The 20,798-nt window shown below is 28.5% G+C and overlaps 1 protein-coding gene across 1 annotated transcript; it reads left to right on the top strand.

Annotated features, from left to right (window-relative positions):
* Window positions 1–9,527: 9,527 nt before the first annotated feature.
* Window positions 9,528–14,363, top strand: LOC100800364 (protein DETOXIFICATION 54). The gene is made up of 4 exons (XM_006599387.4): window positions 9,528–9,856; window positions 10,101–10,190; window positions 10,576–11,457; window positions 13,613–14,363. Exons 2-4 carry the CDS (start codon window positions 10,134–10,136, stop codon window positions 14,189–14,191), a joined length of 1,518 nt encoding a protein of 505 aa, XP_006599450.1. The 5' UTR covers window positions 9,528–9,856; window positions 10,101–10,133; the 3' UTR covers window positions 14,192–14,363.
* Window positions 14,364–20,798: the final 6,435 nt, after the last annotated feature.

Genomic DNA, 20,798 nt, shown 5'->3' with positions numbered 1-20,798 from the left:
TTACGATTCAATATATAACGCATGCAAGATCGCCACCTTCTTTGCCCTTTTTTTTTAAAGGAAGAAAAAGGAATTGAACCAAGATTGGTGGAAATTAAGCAAATACATTAATGTACGTATATGGCTTAATTAATTATGTCTAGCTTTTCATTTTAGAGAGTTTATAATTTCATAAGTTCTTTTAACCCTTCCATGCATAAATATTAACTAAATTAAACTAAACCCACCTACACGCCAAAAATATACATCTAATAACCTTATGATGAAAATCTGAGACATCAATCATGATGATTATCGTAATCAATAAAGGTAAACTTTTGCTATGAAAGATAATGTCGTACGTAGAGCATTATTAAATTGTGGTTAATAGCGAATCTAATTCTGATTGCTTTTCCTTATCAATTGGGTATTCCTCAAATTTTTCTTGGTCTTTCAAACGCCTATTTTCTAACCATTATACGTTAGAAACACCGAATTTTATAAGGATTTAGTTAGAATAGGGTAATGGTTTTCTATATCCATATATTTAATCATAGATTGTTATATACATGCCAAAATCGTTAATTTTATACTATAATTACTTTACAAATTATATTTGTAATGGTTTTTAATTGATTAATAATGTCAACAAAAAAATTATATAGATCATGTATCTAAATTAACCTCACTTAATAATTTTAAAGTTGATTCTCAATCGAAAGTAAGAGCAGAATGATTTTACTAAAATACAATAAATGTGTGTCTATATATGTACAAGAGGAATCTGTAATTTTTAAACACAAAACCTTTATACAAAAGGAAGGTCTTGTCAACCCAATAAGTTAAATTCGCTTTTGCATTGGCATGTAGGGTTGTTTCGCATATCTGCCTGAAATGCCCGAAGCTCTCCATGCTAACCCTATATGTTCTATAGGAGGAATAAGCGACTTCTCGATGGATTTAGTAAATCTACTACATATGATACATCAAACTATTAATTGTTAGTGTGTGACAATATTTTTTACAAGTAGAAAATGTTCTGATAGCTACAAGTTCAGGATAGAATAACTCCTTGCCCCTTTGACGACTAAGAACTTCATTTAAACAAATGATATAAATTAACATATGTTGATCTTTTAAACATTGATGATATGATAACTAATTTTACTTACGTAGGGCAGAAAGTTTTGGAAACCATTTTATTTGTTTACTATATGTATTTGATGGCAATATGCTTTATGCTTGAATTATAAAATTCTAATTAAGTGGTACTTATATCTAAGAGGTTACTTGAATGTTTTACTCATGTTTATAAATAATAATATTTAATCTTTTAAAAATTTGCATGCACTTTTGCTTTAATGTATTAATTAATTAAACTCAAATTAATTAAATTCAATTTTTGCTAGTACTTTGATTTAGGGCAACTAAAGTGACAAGTACATATTCCATTATCAAAAATGATACGCACACTATTTCGTTCTCACATTTTAATTTAGGCTTAAATGATTTTTTGTCTCGGTAATTTAATATTTTTTTCATTTATGTCTTTGTAATTTTTTTCATTTTAGTTATTACAAAATATGTTTATTTTATTTTTTGTCTTTAAAGTGTTTTAGATAGCACTTTGATCAGTAAAAAAATATTTTGAATAATGAAAAAATATTATATAAAGTATTTTAAAGATGAAAAACAAAAAAAAAACATATTTTGCAATGGCTAAAATGAAAAAAAAATATAAAGACAAAAATGGAAAAAAAAATAAATTATAAGAACAAAAAAGATATTTAAGCCTTTAATTTATTTAAAATTAAAAATTTTAATGAGTTCTATTTCTCATTTGATTATCTCTCTTAATTTAGGCATTCTTTTTCTATTATTTAACTAATTCTTGACTACTAAAATTCCATAAAAATATAAAGTCAAAGAAATCATAAATGGAAAAACTATATATATAGGAGTAGACGAACTAAAGATTAGTCAAATTAGACGATTCTGATTCCAGCATCAAATAGAAACAAGAAGAAGAAAAAAGAAATTCTAAAAGCAAATCTGAATTCATAAAAAAAAAATAGTTGATATGGGAAAAACAAACAAAAATTGAACCCTCTAAATATTCAGAAGAGGATAGGGCAGAACCAAGCGTTTGATCCATTTGTCTCCCCTTTTACTTCTTTTTAAATCAAAAGATGAACTTATTGTCATTTATCATACAATTATTGATCATACTATTGTTGTTTGAGCAATAAAAAAAATACTATTGTATTTTCGGTGATTAGGAGTGAAAATGATACGTGTTGAGTCGAATTTTATTTTAAGTTTAACTTAACCTACTTTATCATTTTACAGTTTAAGTATGGGCCTATTAATTGATGCAGGCCTATTTTTTAGGCCTGATTGGCCTTCATATAAGCTTTGTCGATCTGACCAATTAGTTTATTTAGAGACATTTTGTATTAAGAAATATGAAGAATTATTATATAATAGTAAAATATTATACGTTGAAATATTATATATGAACCAACTCGTTTCATGATATTCTTATGTTTTCCAAAATTAAATATGCTTTTTCTTATTTATTAATTATCAAAGTTACACTTAATTGTTAACAACACTAACAAATGAATATATTATTAAATTGGTATTTACTAATTATCATAGATATACTTTTTTTAATACAAAATTTTCTGCTTTTTAAGAAAATTCTACCTATTTCTTTAAAAAAATAATTTTTTTAATTTTAAACAAACTAACCCATATATTGAATTAAAATCTTAGATTAAAATAAATAATTTAATTAAAATTAAAATATTATACTAAACATTTATATATTTCATACGTGGTCATCTCTAATTGTCAACATAGAGACATATTTCTCATATAATATTTTCTTGATTTTTCGTCTTATCCTAAAAGTATATTTTACCTTTAAATGAAACAAAATTTCGGGTCTTACAAATTAATTCAATAGAAATATACTAATATTTAGGTTCAACAAAAAATGATTGACATTTTCATCCAATAATGGTAACTTATTGATATTTTAGTTCAATGAAACGTACTAGCATTTAGGTTAAAAAAAATTAATGATATTTTCTTCTAATAAAAAAATATTGACATTTTCGTCCAACAAAATATTACTGACATTTACATCCAAAAATAATATCTTATTGACATTTTCATCCAACAAAAAAACATTGACATTTCTTACTAACATTTTTCGTCTAATCTAGTTAGCATGGTCATATTGACAATCATTTCAGCGATAAATTGCTTTATCTGTGTCACGTAGGCTATTTTATTAACGGTGATGGATGAAAGTTAACGGCCGAATATATTTGTCGTACTTCTTAGACTTTTCAGGGACTAAATTTTGTATTGTCATCTTTCAGGAATACATTTGTTAACGAATTACACATTTAGAGACAAAAATAACTATTTATCCTTATTTTATTCATCATTTTTTTCATTCAAAGAGATTGTGAATTGGCTACCCAATAACTTGAGTTTAATTTTCACAAAATACACTCTTATGTATGGAGGGATGTTATGAGTTATAGGACAAACTAAGTCTCATATTTAGTGTCATGGTGGATCCATAAAATTGAAGCTTATAAGAATATTTTTGGATTCCATATGGGAGAACAAAATATCCTCATTATCATGGTTAAAAAAAAATTCAATTCATAAAAGTATTATCAAAGGAATTAAGAAATATGTACATATAAAAATTTATATTAGAAAAATTGACATATACCAAAATGAATTAAAACAATCATTACATGTAAATATGTAATAAATGCGTTACAGTAAAATACCATTAATATTTCAATTTTGAGCGAGAAATTAATTACTCCAAAATCTTTGTCTTATATATAAAGATAAATATAAAAATAAAAATTTATTTTGAAAATTCCTTTTTGATGTGTTTTTTTATACCTTAATGACCATTTTATTAAATTAAGATCTTTTGAAAATTTAGTAAAAGTATAAGGACTTGCGAGTCAATTTAATCAACTCTTTAATATGATAAAATCTAGTCTATATCATTTCTTATTCTCTTTCATTTTCTATTTCACTTATGGCACCATTGTTGGTTAAGACTCTACTTAGAGAACATTTCAAATTTTCAATTCAAATCTTTAGATTTTATTTTAGTAAAGACGAGGATATTGTTTTTATCTTTTAAATTTAGGATGTCATCATTTTTTTATAAATAAAATTCAGGAGAGAAAATAATTTCAATTCAAGATAGGAAATAATTTCAGGCTCAAAAAATAATTATAAAGAATGTCATTAGTTTCATTTTAAGATTAGTATACAAGATGTATAAAAGGGGATTCTCGTGAATAGAGAAGATACCACCAAATTGAGAAGGGGTGTGGTGTGCTAAATAGCGAGAGTTTTTTCATGTTGTCTTAGAAACTTATAATCTTAATTGAGATAATGAATATTTATTGACATATTTTCATAGATGTAATCAATAGGTGATAGACCATGTTAAATTTTTGTTCTTCCATTATTTCTATTTTGTGGTGTTGCTTATGTAGCATATCCTTCCCCCAATTGATTATAAGGATATATGACAAACCAAATGAAATATTTACACATTTATTAATTGCTATTAAATTTAAGATAACAACATTATTCATCAAAACATATAATTGTCTTTTTTAAGCTGTGAGATAAAAAATAATGTCAGAAATTTACAATAAATCATACACTTTACTCAACTAACTTAGATCCCTTAACAATATTATTTGTCAAATATATAGTTATTTTGTTCTTATTTAGGAGAAAGTTAATAATACACTTTTTAATATATTGTTTTGATCATGTTATAAATCTTGAACACAGGAGTAGCTACTAACAAAATTTTATAATTTCTAATAAATTTTATTTAATAATAAGAACAAAAATGTGTTTTAAAAAGTAAGTATTACTAACTTTTATTATCACGATACAATTGATCACCCACCTTTTTCTAATTTTTTCTTTTTATGAGACCCTTCTATCAAAACATTCATAGAAACAAAAAGTATACATCTTATAATAATCAGTTCAAATTTAGAGATTACAATTTTTATGAAAAAAATTTATAATTGAATTTCAATTAACCATATATATTCAACTTAGTTTTGTTTTTTTAATATGTGGGAGTAGGTTTTCAGTCATTCATACACTCAGTTTAACTTGAGTTAGATCCCGTGACACTTAATTTTGATTTAGAATATAAAATAGTAATGTCATTATATATTTTAAAAATATTTTAAATATAAAACGATACAATTTAATTATAAAACTAAAAAGTGTTGATTTAGTTTGTAGTGTGTTTAGATTTATATCCTAGATGCACAATTTCATGTCAAGTTGACTAATCGATGTAGAAACAACACTTTCTTACTTCAAATTTAGCATAATACTAATCAAAATTTATCTATGACTACCAAATTGGATTCACATGTTGACTAAGTATAATTGTGTCAATTTGACAAAATATTTGTCAATATTAACTTATCTAATTAAATTTAATTTGTTTGAATTATCTTTTTTCCCTTGTTTTCTATTTTATTTACTCATCTTGATCCATACATCACCCAGACACATGCTATAACTAGATACTGTAATACTAACCAAGTTGAATTTAGTACAATATGTTAATCTCGTAATGTAATGAATTAAGTTTCAAAATTTATTGGTAGAGTTATTTATATTTAACATATGATTGTGTCTCAAATAAAATTATATTTGAAGAAAAATATTTGAATATTAAATAATGTAATAGCATACAAGCTCTTTTATATTATGAAGTTTAAAATTGTTCAACTATTTTAAAATTGACAGTTTATGTTGATCGATAAAGTATATGTCTTTGTCAAAATTCTTGTGATTGAGCTAAAAAAAAGAATTGTAATTTTTCATAATATTTTTTTATTTATAGGAATCAAAGATAATATAAAAAAATTTATAATAATTCACTTGCTATTTCTTAATATTCTTATGATTGAGTTAAAAAAAGAATTGTAATTTTCCGTAACATTATTGTAAATAACAAACAACAAACGATATTCTTCACATCCTAAAAAAAACAATGATTCTTCACTTCTTGGACACTGAAGCCTTATTATGGATAATTGAAAGATTGATGCATCAACAAAGATCCTTATCAATAACGTATTCCGAATGTACAAGCAAATCAATCGTGTTGCTCTAAAATGCTTTCAGCAAAGACAGAAAGTATTCTTTTGAAAAATAACAATTTTTTATCCAATTAAAAGTTGAAACATAATTTTGGCCAGAATATAGAAACACTTATGTTTGGAGTGCCCAAAGTAGAAATACCTTTAAAATGAAAAAAAAAAAACTTTATTAGTAGTATTACTCTAGCGTATTAAATAAGAAAACGTACAAATTATCCAGACATAAATTGTTATGCTTTTATGAATAAAAAAAATGGTTATGCTTTTACTTTTGAGAGAAAATTTCAATGTCATTACCAAGGAATGTTATCCGCACATATTTTAACACATTCTTTTAAATATTTTTATTGGTTAAAATTTATTTTAAATTATAAAATTAGAAGAGATTTATCAAATAAAATAGAGACTTATCAAATATCAAAATTTGTATTTTCTAATGAATTTAAATCCTGCAAGAGTGTGTTTAAAAGAATGTTTTAGAAATTATGTTTTTAGCATTTTTCTTATTTATATGAAGTATTAATGACTTTGTTAATGATTAATCATTAATATTGTTTAGAAAATATTTTTTCTGGATTATTATTTTTTATTCATGAAATTTAAATTCAAGAATTTGTTTAAAGAGAAAAATAAATCTTGTTAATCACCATTTTTAAAACAATAGTTAATAAATTAATAAATAGGAATTTTCGTTATAAAATATAATTGAAATATATAAATAATAGTAAATATTATAATTTAAACATAATTTTTGTTTTAATTCGTTATCATTATTTTGAAAGAGAGATAATCATTAAGAAAAAGTAAAAAATTTATTATTATTTTCTTATACCTATCCACAAATGTATCCACAGAGCTAATTTTATTAAAGTCGGGTGGGTTATAGTTGGATCCTCCAAACCATAATCACAGAAAAGACATTGAGAGTCTAGGGTACTATCTTTACGATGTGGATGAATAAAAGATGTTAAACTTTTTCTTAAATACCATAAAAAAATGTTTTTCTTTAACCGATTATAAATTGACAATAAAAATAGATAAATATTTTTTTTTGAAATAATTACAAAATAAAGCTTATTTTAATAAAGGTTCGAAATATTTAGATATTACATTTTGAAGAAACAGATCATTGTTTATTTAAAGTAAAATTAACTCTCACAAAATAAATCTTATTAGCTATTATTTTGTTTAAAAATTTTAAATGTATTCTTCCATACAAACATGTGATTCTTTTTATCACTGGATTCAATCATTATTATGTTTTTTTATCCCATTCCATTGCAAGAAAATCCAGCTATTTCTTAATAAAAAAAAATCCAGCTATTTATAATAAAAAGTTTCTTCATGAAAAATGTACCAATGGTTTAGTTCCTAATTTCAACTAATGAAAGTCTTGTTGAATAAATCTAAAATTTTGAATGTAAAACAAACAAAAATGGTAAAGGTTAACTTGACCGTTAGGAGAAATAATAAGGTTTAACACTTAGTTTGACCATTGTAACCTAATGACCCAATTTTCTAACTGTATAAGAAATGCCACTACCTTATTACCTATTATTACTAATCATATTGCTATACTATGGTCGGACTAAGTAATTCTTGCCGTAACAAAGTCTTACATGTCACAATATTAAGTTTTGAGTATGGGATGACGACATGGTGGAAAATAATCGTAACCAACTCTTTGATGGAACCAAAACAATGCAGTTGTTTCTCAAAATTCACAATCATACCACGATTTTTGTCTCAAAATCGATTTGTATCTTAACCAAACACACACTAATTGACACCACATCACAAGATCCACACATTTTCATTGAAGAGATACTTTATCATCATTAAAGGGTTATGATGCTAGAGAAAACCATTGATTACTAGACCATTTGAATCAATTACTGTGTCAAACTATAACTTGAGTGTGACTATATAAGAAAAAAAAACTTTAGTATGAGTTATAAGATTATCTTGAGAATTGAGAAAGATTGTGAATTTAAATCTCTTCCATTAACAAACTATTAATTAACATTTATTATACACTCACAAAAGAATCACACCACAAGAACAAAAATCATATGGTTGAATCCTTGTAGTTAGTCTTAGAACACATAATGTTAATATTAAGTTAGTACGTATTTTCTAAAAAGGTATTTCAAATTATATTCTGATTATGGTCCAAGTTAATTAAAGAAATTGAGCAAGTGCTCAGTAGCAATTATTACCTATACAATTTGTGTTTGTTTAATTTTTTTAATTAATATTAGTAATATAATTTTTTTAAAAGAATTTGAGTCTAATTTTAACATTAGTAATATTTTTTTTTAGATTTTTCTCTCCTCTAAAATGAAAAAAACATACTTTAGAAAATAAAATATACTCACCAATTGTTATACAATCAACAACTAGTTACAATATCAAATTATTAATTTTGTAATTAATATTTATCATTGAACTTTATCTCACTCTTCACTCTTCTTATTTAAGAGGAATCAAATTCAAGATTTTTATATTATGAATTATTAAAAATCACTATAGACTCTCCTCTTACATTGTTAAAATAGTTATTAAAAAGGAAGAAATCATACCATACATGAATTAGAAGATGACGTAAACTTTTTATAATGCGAGTATATTTAAATTAAATCGTTAAAATTTTATATAAAATTTGTTATTAACTTATTTAAAATAAAAATAAAAATATAGATTACTTTATTTTAAATATAATTCTAATTAAAATTCTTTTGTCAAAATCAAGACTATCAGTTATATAAAACTCTTTTAAACGCATAAATGCATATTCAAAAAGGAGACTTGACTACAAAAATGAAGAACAAAACGCTTAATTTCATTCCACTAAGTAATAAAAAATAAAAAATTAAATATAAAAAAGACAACAATAATCCACCGTTACCAAATCTTTCTCGCTCTTTCTACGTTTTCCTTTTTCCTCCTTTAGTGTGCATTCACTGTTACCAAAAACTTGATGCTACAATTTATTTATGATAATAATAATAATAATAAAGTTTTAAAACCCCCTTCCTCTGCCTTTCAACCTGTCACTTTCTCTCTTAAGATTCATATCTCACTTTCTTTTTCTCTCTCTCAACCTTTGGCACTCTGGGACGCCGCCACAACAATAAGGATATGTTTGTATTAAAGTTACATTTATGTTGAACGTAAAAGCTTGAATTTGCTCCAATCACGTTTATAGCTTTGGAAAGTGGGAAATTTCTTTGGAAAATGTAAAACGGAGTTCCTAATTGATTCCCAAACAGACACTAACAAGTTTGTATCCACTTCCCTCTTTCCCAATATAAATTAAGAGCCACTCTCACATCACCAAAATAGTGTGTTACATAAGAGCATGCTAGAACGCATATTATTATTCTTATTATTACTATTACTATTACGTTAGAACTATATTATTATTATTATTATTATTATTGACCTTACGTTTCATGTTTAATTATTTTTACACCTTTTGACAAATACTTAGAATTAGTGAAAGACTGAAACTTTTTTCAAGTATTTGAGCCATACTATACCACACTGTTTATGTTGGTTGCTCTACTTAAGTGCCCCCCTTTTCCCTCATAGCATTTCTTTCTTGTCACACACCCTTTGCTTCACCCCTTTTTTCAGTTTTTAGAGAGAAGGAGCATAAGGAGGAGAAAAAAAAGGTTGGTTTGGTTGTTACATACAGCATGCCCTTTTCTCATTCTTGCTTTCATGGGATTAATAGATAGATAGATATGATAATGAAACATTGTAGACCCTATTTTTATTTTGTTTTCATCTCCTTTTCTTTCTTCACTCTCCCCTATATGAAGCTACTACTACTATTGCTCAATAGGTTTTGTCAAAAGTAGTCTTTCTTCTCTTCTAAGTTCTTTCAACACTGTTTGATTCACCACCCTTTTGCAGAACAACAACACATACATATATTGGTCAAGAAGAATGGGAGATAACAAGGACCATGATTTCTTTTCCCACAAATTCCCCACAACCTCTCAGGTAAACTCATGTTGCTACTTACTTCTCCATGGAAACACATTTTGTAAGAGAAAAAGAGTAGTTTCTTTTAGAGATACTCGACCATGATGCTAAAATCAAGTCAAGGCTTTTTAAAAACCGGTTCGCGCGATTTCGTTCGCAACAATAAGGTTTTTCGAGTGTCTGCTACTGCAAAACAACCTGTGGTGATCACATAGACCTTACCACATTTGTGTGTATGTAATTTCCCACAATATCAAAGAACATGACGAAATTATTGTGACCTTAACCGTAATTTAGAACCTTGATGCCAGTAAAAAGAAAAAGACTATTGTTTTAAAAATGAGTTTTTTTTTTATCCTTTCTTATTTGTGTTCTAGTCATGTGATGTTGTGTTGCCAAGTAGGTGATGGAAGAGATGAAGGAGCTGTGGGGCATGGCTCTACCCATCACAGCTATGAACATGTTGGTGTTTGTGAGAGCAGTGGTTTCTGTTCTCTTTTTGGGTAGGCTTGGAAGCCTAGAGCTAGCAGGTGGTGCACTTTCCATAGGCTTCACCAACATAACAGGGTACTCTGTTCTTGTGGGTCTTGCAGCAGGCCTAGAACCTGTGTGCAGCCAAGCCTTTGGTAGCAAAAACTGGGACCTTCTCTCTCTCTCTCTCCAACGAATGGTCCTCATCCTCCTCATGGCAATAGTCCCCATAAGCCTCCTGTGGCTGAACCTCGAAAGGATCATGCTTTTCATGGGCCAAGACAGTGCCATCACAGGAATGGCATCACTCTACTGCTTCTACTCTCTCCCAGACCTTTTAACAAACACCTTACTACAACCCTTAAGGGTGTTTTTGAGGTCACAAAAAGTGACCAAACCTATGATGTATTGCTCCCTTGTGGCTGTTTTGTTCCATGTGCCATTGAACTATCTTTTGGTGGTGGTGATGGGGCTTGGGGTACCAGGGGTGGCCATGGCTTCAGTGATGACTAATCTAAACATGGTGGTGCTGATGGCAGGGTATGTGTGCGTGTGCAGGAAGAGGGAGGTGGTGCTGAAGTGGCGGTGTGGTGGTGGGGGAGTGGTGTGCTCTGGGTTGGGGCAGTTGATGGGGTTTGCTGTGCCTAGTTGCCTTATGATATGTTTGGAGTGGTGGTGGTACGAGATTGTGACTGTGCTGGCTGGGTACTTGCCACGTCCAACACTGGCTGTGGCTGCCACTGGTATTCTCATTCAGACAACTAGCATGATGTACACTGTCCCAATGGCACTTGCAGGCTGTGTTTCTGCCAGGGTGAGTCTCTCTCTCTCTCTCTCTCTCTCTCTCCACTATACTATATACTACACTATATTGTATTCAAAATATTCATGGATACTCTCCCTATACCTAGGGAGAGATATCTAGTCAAACTTTCATTGTTCACACGTATTCATCGATTCAGTTAATGTTTTGATTAAAATTTGCAAATTGAATTTATAAAAACAACTTAAGTCTTAGTTTTGCAAAACTGAATGGTCGGACAAATTTTTTTTAGTGCATACATACTTTTGGAGGTAATTACATATGTCACCAAAATGAGTTTATCATCGAAACTTAGTTTGGAGCTCCCAAGATGGAAAACCAATCACAGCTTCAGAATTATCTCATGATGATTTGATAAGATGTTTCATATTTTTCTTTAAAAATTAGGGTTAAAAAGTCCATTTAAAATTTGAATTGTTTGATCTTTATTCGACTGTTATAAATACAGTGACTGTGTAAGTGTGTACAAACTTTACAAACTTAACTGCATTAGATAGGTCATATAATATCATCAGCAGTAAGCGAGAAAAATGCAATATGTCAATTGAAAATATGAAATATACAAGTGTTCAGTTATCATTGTCCTATTTAAATAACACAGTGTTCCCAAAGAGGATAGGAAGACTTGTTTGACCATGTTCAGTTCATTTTTTTACCTTTTTTAACCAGTTGGGTTGGTTGAGACAGGGGAAGATAGGGACTAGAGAGTGGTGTGCAGAGTGCAGGTGGCTTGGCTAGTTTGTTCTTTTCCCACTTTTTGTGTCTGTGATTTGGTGTTAGAACTTGAGAGCAGGAAGGAACCATTTACTTTTAGCAAGTTGGCTTATGTGGAATGGGGTTTGAAGGCAAAGCAGCAGGGGATAAATTCAAATTTGCAATTTCTTATTTGGTTTTAAATTTAATGTATCTGGCCTATCATAAATGGTAGTAAATACTAGTACTATGATAGGTTGATCTATTAGCTTACTTTTTTGTGTACTTGCATTATTTTGCAAAAATGGAAGTAAATACTAGGCATATTTTGATTTTTTTTGGTTTATTATTTATTTATTTATTGGGTTACACTAGAAAAGTGTATATATAACCCATGACTGCTTCCAAAATACTTGGCTTGCTCTTATATTCTTTCATAATGTTATTTCTATTTTTTGTTTACCTAAACACTTAAAACATAGTATTGATTGAGCTGTACACATGTTTCTTTATATAAGATGCTTTACATTTTCTTTGACAAAACATATTTGGAAGGCATTAAATTGTCTTCATCCACATGTGCATTTTAACTTTTGTGGTGAAAACAATCCTAAACAAACCACCAAGCATAGCTTTAACCTTTGAGGCAGGGACATAAAAGATACAATAAATAATATAAAGTTTGATTTTGTTTTATTTTTATTTTTTTCACAATATTATTGATTTGTTAAAGGAGGTGTATAAAAATAGGTTGGAATCATGATGATGGTGTTGATAAATAATGATGATGATGATCACGACCAGGAAGATAGTTGTAGTAGTAGGTTGGATCATTTTTTATTTTATTTTTATTTTTTCCACTGTTTCAATGGTTTGTTAGAGATCATGAGAAATTACTGGCAACCGTAGGTCTTTTCCCTATCTCTATCTGATCAGACGAGACATTCAGGGTGTGTAAACTGTAAAGAAAAATAGCAGTACATGGACCCAGTTAGGTCACACTTGCAATGTGACCAGACAAAATTAAAAACTAATTAATTACTTCTAAGTAAGTGCATTTCTGCTAGGCTTGCATACAAGGTCCATCATAGATTTCCATTTGACCACATAATTTAACCATCAAATCGCCAATGGACTCCACTCTTCTGGTGGGACCCATCAAACTAGTTGGTGTACTTGATAACTTGGTATATTTCTGTTTGCTGCACCAAAAGTAAACTTGCACATAACATTGGTATGATGTACAATTTGAATTATACCCACGTGAAATTTGCCACGAAGCACTTAGAATAAGGCTATGCTTGTATATTAGAGTTACAGAATACAATTGTGAATTTGTATAAAATAAAGAAAGAAAAATTTATTGTTTTAAAAGTAAAAAAACTTTTATTTTTTTAAACTGAAATCCAAGCATACACTAAGGAATTTCACATTTTCAATGCAATTAATGCAGGTAGGGAATGAGCTTGGAGCTGGGAAACCATACAAGGCAAAACTAGCAGCAACGGTTGCCTTAGGATGTGCTTTTGTGATAGGCTTCATCAATGTTACATGGACTGTGATATTGGGTCAAAGGTGGGCTGGGCTTTTCACCAACGACGAGCCCGTAAAAGCCTTGGTTGCATCAGTCATGCCGATTATGGGCCTGTGTGAGCTTGGGAACTGTCCACAAACCACGGGCTGTGGGATCCTTCGTGGCACGGCCCGACCTGGTATTGGGGCCCACATAAACCTAGGCTCATTCTACTTTGTGGGCACCCCAGTGGCCGTGGGCCTGGCCTTTTGGTTCAAGGTGGGGTTCAGTGGGCTTTGGTTTGGGCTTCTGTCGGCCCAGGTGGCATGTGCTGTGTCAATCCTCTATGTTGTGTTGGTGAGGACAGATTGGGAAGCTGAGGCTTTGAAGGCTGAGAAGCTCACTAGGATTGAAATGGGTAGTTGCAATGGGCTTAGGAATAAGGAAAATGAGAGAGATGAAGAAAGCAAAGGGCTCTTGGTGAATGGAAATGGGAACAACAAAGATGACACATGCTAAGAAAAAAGATACCACACACTAGAGAAATGAAATGACACCAATTATGACATTGGGATTTTCTTTGTTGGGTAGGATCAATGGGGTTGGAGGCTTGTGAGTTAACTGCTTTATGATAATTTTGAGGAGGGCTTGTCTTTTTTATTTTTAATTTAATTTTATTTGCTTGGGGAAACCATTCCAATCCAAATCTCATTTTCTATACCAATTGCTACATATATATATATTTAGCACTTTTGTCTCCCTCTCTCTGGTGTTCCTAATGGGCAAGTTTTGTTTTGGGTGTTGAGATGAAAAAGTAGCTTTTGCTGTGTTGTGTTGTGAGTGACAAGTGCAAGGAGATGTGGATGGGATGTGAGAATCTGGCATCTGACATTTGATAATATTTTAGATGTAAGGCTGAGAGACATAGAGATTAAACTGAAAGCAGCTTTGCCTGAAAGCTGTTGCACATAATGCAGCACTTATAATAATAATTATTCAAGCTGTGTATAACTTGCGTCAGAACTTGACCTGTGCTAAACGCCAAAAATTTGATTCTCCACAGTTCACATTGCTGACTCATGATCAATTTAGATTGTGACTATCTTCTAAGTTGAAGTTTACTTGTTATATAAAGTTGCACCTACTAATAGTTTTTTTTAGTTGAATTGAATGAAGTTTACTTCAAAGTTATTTCATTTTTTCATTTCCATTGAAGGTAGACAACTCTAGATTACATCAAAAGTTAAGTTCAACCAAATTTTATTTTTACAGCTGTGTTTGGATTGACTTTGGATTAAACTCATCATGATATATATATAGAAGTAATAATTAGATAAAAGCATGGTAAGTTTGCTACAAAAGCAAATATTTATTGCTTAAAAAAATTATGATAAGTTTAACTTACGTTAATTCAAACAAACTCAAATATTGTGAATTTAGTATTAACTTCCTTTTATTAGTTTGTCAACTCAAAATTTCTTTTTTGAAGAAAGGAAGTTCAGCAAACTCTGTTTCGTCTTTAATACTAAATACTAATAACAGGTTTGAATGTTTGGTTTTCTTTTCTGTTTGAAAATTTCTAAACTATAACTTAAAGGGTAACGAATAATGATATTAATTGTATATTTAAATAAGGTGGGATTGTGGTGGAAAGACAAGAGAGATCAAAATTAAAGAGAAAAGATAGAAAGAAAGAAGATAAATGTGATTAATGTTGTGATGAAAAGTGAAAATGAAGACAGGATGGATATATAGACATATAAGCGGGATGGAAAAAAAGTAAATAGATAATAAGTATTTTATTAATTTGAACTAATTAAAGTTTGTTTTTTTTATATAATTTTTATTTAAATCAAGATTTAAGAATTACTGAAAAATATCACACACCAAAAGTAATATGGATTGTTTCAAATTGGTGTATCACATGCTTCCAGGATGACTAGCATATGCATTTAGATTTTAGAAACGAAAAGTCGCTAATATTTCATCGTTGTTTATTGTTGAAAAATATAAACATACTCCTATTCAATTTTTCTCACTTTTAACAAATTTGAAAGCTTGAAATTGTTTTTGATTGTGTAGAAGGAAGGTTTAGTTATTGTGCTTTAGTGTTTGCTGAAGGGTGACCTTGATATATAGCTTAAAAACTTCTACTTTTTATTGGCGTGAAGTAGTGTCCTCTTTCCTCTAAAAAAAAAAGTAATGTCCTTTTTGTTAGAGATAATAACAAAATTATATTAGAACATTTTTTTACTTAACACTAACAGTAATAAAAATAAGAATAATGTGCTCGCATCACCAATTTTAACAAAAACTCGCGAAAAGAACTAGGCTCAAAGAACGCAAGATTCTTATCCTAGTCGTGTAGCATTCAAGTTGATTTATACTGGTCTGCACTTCATAATGGTTTTGTGGAAAGAAAAATGGTAAGAAATGATATTGCTCTAAAAGTAAGAGATATTGTTTTTTTCACATTAAGAAATATTGAATTTTCTTCTTTTAAATTGGCTACACTCATAATCATTTACACTAAAATGGAAAATTATTAGAAAATTAAATACAAATGTAATATGTCTAAAATTAATTATAATTTTAACTGTTAATTTTTTCAATTCATTGTTATTTTTTTTGAAAGGATTCAATTCATTGTTATTATTGTACTTTTATTTATAGTTTATAATCCAAAATATTAATAATGAGATAGTTTAGCTATAACTATAGGAACATTTAGTTGAAGCACAAATCACTTATGTAAAACACAGGCACTTGAAAAAACTGTTGATAATTTTACTACAATTTTCATTTTTTTCTTGATGAAAGAAGATGAATTTGAATTGCATTTAAGAACATTATATATGTTGAAAGAGATGAAAAGGATTAAAATTATTAAATAATTTAGTATCCTTTTTAGATTTTTTAGGGTAATATAACCTTTTAGTTGTTCAAGCATTTTGATCACAAGATATCTTCGAACTGAAGATTGGCCCAAACTGTACATCATCTCATAAGTAGTACGGTGTTTACCTTAAAATATAGGGATACGCATGTTGAAGAGGAAAGAGAGAGACTTGAATTTGTGTCTAAGTAATTATTATTAAAATAATTCAATAAAAATATCATTTTAAATATTTAATCATTTAAATTCGTAATAATTAAATTACAAACATTTTTTATGATTAGTTAAATATATAAATATATAATTATGGGATGACATTTATTAATTATAAATAAAATAGACGTGCAAACCCTAATATGCTGACTTCTCTAACTCGCTTTCAGAACTGTCATTCTCCCCAAAATAAACTAGACAAAAGATTTGTTTTTACTAGGAAGGCTTTGCGTTGCTCGATATGCATCTAATATATGATTAAAGAATATTGGTCCTTTTCAAAACTATAGGAAGACACACTTATAGTTCGTACATAAGAGTTGTTGGCTTTTGAGCTTTTCTTGGATTATTTGGATATGTCTTACATGAAAAATGATCAGTGAATAAAACAAAACATGTGAATGTCGTTTATGTAGAATTATTTTAACTTTTATAAGCATTGCATGCGCGAGACAATTAAGAATGGAATAACAGTAGTTAATGGATGGGATTTTGTGTCATCTTGGTGTATTAGGTTTTGTCCGTAGCAATTGCATGCTTTCTTGCGTTTCCTTCACTATTTTCAATTTTTCATCACTTTCATTTGTATGTTTACGATAAATCCAACTTGACCTGATGATACAATATCACATTTCATCTTTTGACCAAAAAAAATCTCATTTCATCTTTTGACCAAAAAAAAAAAATCTCATTTCATCGAGCTTCAAATTTTCAATGATATTTGTAATAAATTTGAAAACTTCTAATTACTGTCGTTTATATACTCTTTCAGACCTATATATAAACAAAATTACCTAACTTTACACTGATTAAAAATGTTAGTCAAGTTTATTTTTTTTTATTTCATAAAAAAAGAACTATATTTCCTAAATTACCCTTAATCGTATTTATTAAAAATGATGTTTAGATTAGAACACAAGAGTATTTTTAGAATAATAATATGAAATACGATTAAATTATTATTATTATTATTATTATATTTCAGTCCACCAAACTTAAATATATATATTTTACTTATATTTGAGTTCATACTAGTAGGTACAAATTTAACATACAATTAATCTACTGGGTTTATCTTAGTAAAAATTTAAGTAGTTAATACAGAATCTTCAAGTTTAAATTTCACTTCATCATCTTATACACATAAAAACAAAGTTAGTCATACCAATAATTGTATCATGAAATCTTATTATATAATATATGAAAGTAGGAATAGTCATGAGTGGATTGGGTTGGATTTATCTAAATTTGACACTCAATCCAATCAAAATTTTATAGGTTGGTGAGGTTTATGTAATTTTATTTACAAACCCGATCCAATTAAACCAACCGATTATAAAAGAGTTAGATCAAGTTAGGTTAATTGAGTTTAAATATTTAAAAAAATTAGAACAATAATTTTTTTTATTAAAAATTTTATATAATGACTAAATACATTTAAAAGAGATCAAATTATGACAATATTTGACCAATAAAATTAATAGTGTCAATGTTAATATGACATTTTTATTTTAGATAAAAATAAAATATTAAATTAGCATAAAAAAACATAAACATAATCAAGATAGAGATAAAAACAATAACTTAAAAAATTATAGGTGGTTTAATTTAATAATTTAACAAATTACATGAACTAAAAATTAATGTGTTTTGAATTTAATAATTAATTTAATTATATAACATGAATTGGATGAAAAGATGATTTTATACTATTTATAATTGAGTCTTAATTGGATTGAATTGAATTCAATTCAAACTCTTAAAAAATCGAATCCAATATAATTGAGTTGAGTTAAATCATGATAAATTGAGACATATGAACACATCTATCTATAAGTAACCTTATTTTAATTACTAAAAAAACAAACTGACCTTGCACACAAGGCCATGACCTTTTTTGTGTGCTCAAAGCAATGTTTCTTAACTAGGGTAAAAAAGTAACAAAGTAATGCTTTATTAGTGGAAAAGAAATGAACAAGAATGTAGCATACTTTATTTGTTAATACCGGTTTTAGATCATTCAATTACTTTTGTACCCTAGGTCAGTATAAAACATTTCCTATTAAGTGTACAGGTTATGCCCAAATCTACACGGCTCCCACCTCTATCCTTGCTATTAACATTATTTTTTCCTTTTTTTTTCCACCTTGTGTTTAATTAGTTTCAAAGTTCAAATCTCAAAACCTAAACACGGTATTTTAGCTTGAAAAGAGGACAGATTGAATGTTTTATTTTGATGGGTAAGAGCAACTTTAACGCATTGTTCCACAAGCATTTGAGTTCCACAAACAACTTTGCTTAATAAGTATTTCTCACTGCACATGTATTAGTTATTTTTCTCTTTAAGCACCAGTTGCTTACTATAGCACTGGTGCTATTTGTTTTTAAGATATTAAAAAAAATAAAAAATAAACATAAATAATTTAATTATAAAAATGAAAGTGAAGATTACATATAATTTTTTTTGTGAATTCTTTTAGAAGCACTCAAAGAGAATTGTTCTATTGTGAGAATTAAGTATTCAAATGTGTTTGTATTGAGAAGAGTAAAAGTGAATGATGTGTACATGTGAGTCTTATTTTAAGCAGTCAAGTAAGTTGCTGGGTTGGAGATAAGTTGCTGGGTTGGAGATGCTCTAAACATGATTAATTAGCAATCCCCACATACACTGCATGAACTCACCCCATGACCCACGTTTTCCATTTAAACTGTGATTTGGTAGGGTTTGAAGGAGACAATGTGCTAATAATATGACAATTCAACTAAGGACCCGGAACCCACGAATGAGACAGAGTACAACAGGTTTGTGAGATTTCAAATCTTTCCTTTGTACAACTCGTTCTTACCACCTTGCGTTTCAGTATTTTGCTTAATTGCAGTGCAACGTCATTAGGTAAAATGAAGAAGATTATCATGAATTGCCACAGTCATGTATTTTAGTTTGTCAAATTAATTTTAAGAGAATAATATGTATTTAATGATAATATTTTAAAAATAATAAATAATATATACAAAGGTGATATAAAGGTTTTTACGTTATTATCTAGTAATTACAAACTGTCATTTATAATATGTTTGTTTAATTTTATAATAATTATATTATAAATTATATATAAAAAAAGATAGAAAAAAAACATGAAAACTGATAGAGGTTTGCAGAAGTTACATAGTTAAAGGATAAATAAGTGCGGGAAAATATCAGTTGAGGGTTGGGTGGTTTGTGGAAGTAGGAACCACAATAGACAGGATTTAGATAAAGAAAATATTAATAAAAGTATTCGACTTTATATCTGCTTTTAAGAAGTATTAATATTTGCTCTCATATTTATGCATGTAGTAATTTTAATTGACATTTAAAAATATTCATTGGATATTTATATACTCAGTGTAAAATCAATAAAAGATATTAGTTAAAAACATTTCTGCAAAATAATTCATAAATGCAATGTTTTAATTTTTAAAATTGATTAATAATATACTCACACTCAATAAATTTTGTAGGTAAATTTCCAGTCCCCACCTAATCTATTGATTGAATATTGACTTTACTAATTGTAGATATTATGTTAGTGTCTATAAGATATGAATGGAAATATTATCCCTATATATGTGGAAGTTACAAAGCTAAAGGATAAATACACAACAAATTTTTGAAAAATAAAGATATCTACAAGAAGTATATAACGAATCAAAATATCCACTTTATTCATTGTTATAGGTAGGAAGCAAGAATATTTTCTGGGCATACTGTTCTGTAACTTGGGTGTTGGTGCTTGTTGAGTGTTGTTCCTAGGTACTGTTGGAGAAGTTTATGCAGGTCGAGGGCTTATGGAATGGTTGGGGATCTGTATTCTTGTACGCAGGTGCTTGTGCAATCTTTGGCATCTTATTATATGTTCTATATGGCTGTATATAACATGATTCTAAAGGATGGTGCTTAACTACTTGGTTTGTTTTGAAGGGTGCCTGAGTGATTTGTTGGTAGTAATTCAGTGTCTATTTGTTAGCACTGGAAGG

The sequence above is a fragment of the Glycine max genome, chromosome 16, assembly GCF_000004515.6.
Source record: "Glycine max cultivar Williams 82 chromosome 16, Glycine_max_v4.0, whole genome shotgun sequence".
NCBI classification, from domain to species: domain Eukaryota; kingdom Viridiplantae; phylum Streptophyta; class Magnoliopsida; order Fabales; family Fabaceae; genus Glycine; species Glycine max.
The sequence above is the reverse complement of the archived record's forward strand: the minus strand, read 5'-3'. Positions and strand labels throughout refer to the sequence as shown.

Excerpts from the sequence above, each read along its gene's own strand:
- LOC100800364 (XM_006599387.4), top strand. The coding sequence starts at position 10,134 with ATGGGAGATAACAAGGACCATGATTTCTTTTCCCACAAATTCCCCACA. Across the intron at positions 10,191-10,575 it reads AATTCCCCACAACCTCTCAG|GTGATGGAAGAGATGAAGGA; the intron begins GTAAACTCATGT and ends GTTGCCAAGTAG. Across the intron at positions 11,458-13,612 it reads CAGGCTGTGTTTCTGCCAGG|GTAGGGAATGAGCTTGGAGC; the intron begins GTGAGTCTCTCT and ends CAATTAATGCAG.